Source organism: Musca vetustissima, unplaced genomic scaffold (assembly GCF_032173495.1).
Source record: "Musca vetustissima isolate MV318-11 ecotype Yass unplaced genomic scaffold, APGP_CSIRO_Mvet_v1 utg5371, whole genome shotgun sequence".
NCBI classification, from domain to species: domain Eukaryota; kingdom Metazoa; phylum Arthropoda; class Insecta; order Diptera; family Muscidae; genus Musca; species Musca vetustissima.
In genome coordinates this window covers 19,174-24,732 of record NW_026887596.1, presented here as the reverse complement: position 1 = coordinate 24,732, position 5,559 = coordinate 19,174, and the positions used below count along the sequence as shown (strand labels likewise).

General features: G+C 36.5%; 1 protein-coding gene across 1 annotated transcript; it reads left to right on the top strand.

Annotated features, from left to right (window-relative positions):
- The first annotated feature begins 4,653 nt into the window (after positions 1–4,653).
- On the top strand, positions 4,654–5,229 carry LOC133335224 (adipocyte plasma membrane-associated protein Hemomucin-like). Its single transcript, XM_061543523.1, has one exon. The coding sequence runs from the start codon at positions 4,654–4,656 to the stop codon at positions 5,227–5,229; it is 576 nt and encodes a 191-aa protein (XP_061399507.1).
- Positions 5,230–5,559: the final 330 nt, after the last annotated feature.

Genomic DNA, 5,559 nt, shown 5'->3' with positions numbered 1-5,559 from the left:
TTCTCATATTCAGTCACCATCCATTTAAGAAATGGGTCTATCTCATTCAGTTGGGCCAAGGTTTCGCAGATGGAAATTCGATCCATCCAATTTTTTTTTTCAGTTAATTGGTGTGGCACACAAACATCGAGCTTCTTTTAGAATCCAGCTTTGTGTAAATGATTTATAACAGTTTTATGGCCCATGTTTAGCTCCTGGGCGATGTTACGACATTTCTCCGATTGTATAGACATTTTCGACTACCCGCCTAATAGATTTCTTTGTTCCCAACCTATATGGCATGTTCATCAAAATATGAACATGCTCGGCTTCATTCATTTAATTTTATGATCACTTCACATTTATGCATTTCATAAATGATGTTCAAGTGGTGTTACGATAAGTGGCCATGCTGTCACAAGATCTGTGTGTGCGCTCATTTGATGTAAAAAATGAACGCAACCCCCATGTGCACTGTGAGAACTGATAGTTGTTATGTGTTTAAGATAGGCTAAGTTAGATTAGTTTATGTAGTACTTAGGTCAGAACATTTCATAAATAAATTAGAGATGAAACTACAATCGAACAATAAGGTTGGGTTTCAATGTCTCATTTTAACATGGCGGTTATATCTAAATCCGAACCGATTTCAATACAACTTGGAACACGTTAAGCTATCCTAATTTCTGTACGTTGTGCAAAATTCTGTGCCAATCGGCCTAAATTTGACTCTTTGGTCCACCCTTTTGCTAAAAATCGGGCGAAAACATATATGGAAACTGTATCTAAATCGGAACCAATTTTCACCAATTTCCACAGGATTCGTCCCTGGGGAAAGCAAATGATCTGTGCCAAATTTCAGCTCATTCGGATGATACCTGCACTTCCTTAACAATTTAACATGGACAAACAGACGAACGGATGAGGATTCTATTCATATTCTTCACTAATAACAAGAGAAAGTGACACCTGTCAATTAATTTTCAAAATCATAACAGTGCTTTAAATCTATAAACAAGTTTAATGACGTATTCGACAAATAGGTCTTTAATGTAATGAATTTGATTAACATAATTTGTAATATGAATATTGTAATCATGCCTTAGTTTAGATTAGTTATTCCATATATAAAGATGCTATGCTTAAATAAATACTCCGATGTCCGCTAGGCAGGCTCGTTAGTGATTAATTTTAATAACAATATTTTACAGTCAAACATGGTTGTTATATCGACCATGTATGGGCGATATGTATGGAATACAAATTTAATTTAGTTGTTTTCGGCAGAGCAAATAGAAAACCATAAAAAAATAACCATAATATAAAATATACACAGATGACGATCGGTATACAGAATTAGAGCCCATCCACTACAAAAGTAGTGGATGGTCTCTAAAACATTACCGAAACAGAACTTGACAGTTACTAGCTCCGCATATATTATATGATATATTTTGCCAAATCACACTTCAATCCCATGTGATGGGTCAAAAATCCCATATCTGAATGTAAATATTTGAATGGGATTTTTAGTAGATTAGTGCCTTTCTGGAAGGTGTGATGCCTTTTTATTTGCGTATATTTGTTTGAATATATTAGCAAATATTAAGAAGATATCTACAAATACATACATATTTTAGGCTCTTGAATTTGGGTCATCGTTTGAATAATTTTGTTACAGAAATTTACATTTCGCATTTTAAACTATAACATTTTGTTTTTAGAAAGTTTGCCATACCTATGTATGGATTTATGTTACATCGACCACATTCATATCTTTGCAGATAATAAAATCTGTATCTTAGTCAGTTTACAACAAGAAGAGCTGGGATCATGATCATCTTCAGATCGTTTTTGGTGACTTTGGTCATTTTAGTTTGCCTTGATATAACGGCAGCCAAGCAAGGAGTACGAAATGGAGTTCGAAACCACAATCGCAGGAGGCTCCAACCCATCGAACCATTGGAGGAATTAAATTTAAGGCAATTGAAAATGATTTTAGAGGATCTTGAAAACGAAGAAATGTTATTGGAATTAGAACTAAAAAATCCCTTTAAAAAGCCCGCGATAAGACGGAAACTTCATGGCGAAGCATCGAAAACAGTGGAAGTAAGAAAAAGTAATCACTTGGAACAAAATACACGTAAAGTTCAAACTGCTGTAAAATCACCAAAAACAGATGTAGAACATATGGAATTACAACCTCATGCAATGCCTGTCATTTTTATTGCGCCAGATTCATTAGAACAATTGCAAACTCCTGTTAACGACCCAAATAATCGCATAGTTGCCATAAACATTGATAAAACTTTTTACGATTTGTTTTGGCAAAATAAACTAGCGGCAGTGAATAATATCAAAAGTAATAAAAATAAAATCAAAAAACGTCCAACCACCACTCCACAGCCCACAATGCAGCCTACAATGGATCCCACAATGGAGCCCACAATGAAACCCACAATGAAGCCAACAATGAAGCCCACAATAAAACCTCCAACGAAACCCACAATGAAGCCCACAATGAAACCTCCAACGAAACCCACAATGAAACCTCCATCGAAACCTACAATGAAGCCCCCAATGAAACCCACAATGAAGCCACCAATGAAACCCCCAATGAAACCAGGCCAAATGCCCAAACCAGTCCAATCCGTTAATCCCTCAACGGCAACACAGGTTGTTGTACCACCACCTCTTTACTATGGAATCATTTATGTTCCATTTTTACCAAAGGATATTACTGGCAGCGCCCTATCGACACCAGACGTAATTACACCTACAACAGAACCAACAATGTCTACAACCACCACCACAATTGCACCCATAACCACAACAGAGACATCATCATCTACAGAAGCTCCAATGGATGATGTCTCCACCGAAGCTCCAATCGAATCCGAACAAGAAGATATGTCTACAACAACTACCATCAGGACTCAGTCATCGTTTAAAAGAAGCGATCCCGTATTTACATCAAATGCAACTTCATGGAATTTGAAATTCCATAACACCGAAATTAACCCATAAATATTTAATTTTGATGTGGAAAATTAAAAACGAAGTTTGAAATAGATGATGTGTTTTCAAATTATATACGACGTGTCTTTTAATATCTTTACAAATGAACTAAAATTCCAATATAATTGTGTGTATGCTGATCGCCCTGCGCAAAATTATACAAAATGAGAGTATGTTTAATATTTCGATTTCTCCTGGCAACAATTAGTGAGGCATTGTTTAAAAAAGTTCTTAGGCGGAGGCATTAAAACTTCCCAACCAAGCTCCCGAAGTTTCTGGCCAGTCACTGTAGATGCGTTGTCCTGGTGGAACACCTCTCCTGTTGACCAATTCTAGCCGTTTCTGGTGAATTGTTATCTTCAAACGGTCCAGTTGCTGACAGTAGATATACGAATTTAGCTTTTGACCATATGGAAGCAACTCATAATAAACAATCCCCTTTCGGTCCCACTAAATGCATAGTAGAACTTTCCTGGCCGTTAGTTCTGGTTTGGCCACCGCTTGAAGTGCTCCACCGCTCTTTGACCACTATAGTTTTCGCACTAGGTTATCGTATGTGATCCATTTCTCATCTCCAGTCACCATCCGTTTAAAAAATGGGTCTGGGTATATCATTCTGTTTGGCCAAGGCTTCGCAGATATAATTCGATCCGTCCTATTTTTTCTGTTAATTGGTGTGGTACACAAACATCGAGCTTCTTTTTGAACTCAGTTTTGTGTAAATGGTTTAAAACAATTTTATTGTCGATTATAAGCTGCTGGGCAATGTTACGACCGCTAACATGACGGGCAACTTCGATCATTTCTCCTATTTTATCGACATGGCACACATTCTAGTGGTTTTAAAAAATCTATGTCAATTTTGTTTGGCACTATTGAAAAGTGTTACCACCTGCCACTAGGGCTTCAGCATTTTACAAACAACGAGTTTTTGGCAATTTGGCGTCCCATTCGGTGACCCATAACTCAAGTACTGCTAAGGCTGTCGTTTTGTACTAAAGACTCAATATTTTCAAGACATACATCAGAATATTTTAGAATTCAACACATTTTTTAATTGTTTATGCGCCAACTTTCTTATCGTTGTATACTTCTTTATTAGTTTTTCTTATGGTTCAACATAAATATGACTCGAGATGTTTACTAGCAAAATTACTAAAAATAGGTATTCGCCACTAGTTTACAAAATTTAAATAATGCTTGGTGAATGTGCATTTTAAATAGGTACAATATTTCAACTTCAGATTATAAATATACAATCATATTTCATTCTCAAATTGTCAAACTATGGAAAGTCTGCGATTTTATGTTGCTGCCAGCTACCAGTCTTTATTCGACCATACGCGAATTATGAACTTAAAATTTCTAACGTTTATCGTTATTGCAATTCTACAAAATGTTTTGTCAGCAACAAGTAAATCTCACATTAAATATAATGAAGATTTTCACAGAAATCGTATATTTCCGGGACTGAATTTAAATGGGTTTACCTTCAACAATATAAGTACAAGTGGCTTATGGCAAGGATTGACGATATATAATTTTACTCTCAATAATATAACAAATTTAAATATTTTTCAATATGGTTCCGAAAATCCAAAATTAGAAAATTCCACAAGTGTAAATATTACAACACAAAATATTACCAATCCATCCATGATCCATGAAGTGGAGGAGCAACCACACCATATAATAACATCTACATTGCCACCACTTTCGGCAGCGCCCATTGATGATCCAAGAACTACATCGACAACACGCCGGCCCAAGAAACCAACCAAGAGACGACCTAAAAACACCAAAAAACCTAAATCACCAACAACCCCCAGACGACCAAAAAACACCCAAAAGCCTAAACCATCAACACCAACCGCCACAATCGTTACGGAAAACCCTACAAGCGCAAGCACCACAACCCCGATTCCTACATTGGTGTCACATCCCATAATACCTTATCCAGCTTATTTTTACCACAAGTGTCCATGTGTTGCAACACCCAGTCCATCAACGACGACAACAACTACCGCGACACCAACAACCACGTCGACGGTGTCAACCACAGTCATTGCGGGAAGTTCAGTTGGAACAACAATTGCACCACCAGCATCCCATCCGATTACAACACGAAGTTCTTGGTGGTGGCCCTGGGGTAATTATCGTGTAATAACCAATATAAATCGTCTTACCAACGGTACAAGCTGGAATTTAACTTACGTAGCTCAAGAGACGTAGATGAGGGGTAATTAATGGAAACATTAATTATATTAATATTTATTATAGAGAAACTGTTAATTGTTGTTGTAAAAATAAACATGCATAGATGTTCTTCTTGCTCAAGTGGTTTTACTAGGGGTGCCTTCGTGGGAAAAACGTAGTCTAGGTACCTATGTAGCTATCTATATATAGTTATAATATACTGTACGAAGTCTGATCAAAAAGGAACCGCTATGTTTTTTTTTTTTTTTTTGTAAATTCATCAATAACTATATTGGCTCAATCAAAGTACTACACCTCAGATGCACATACCACAGCATTTTTGCTAATCCTTGAACTCTTCTTTAA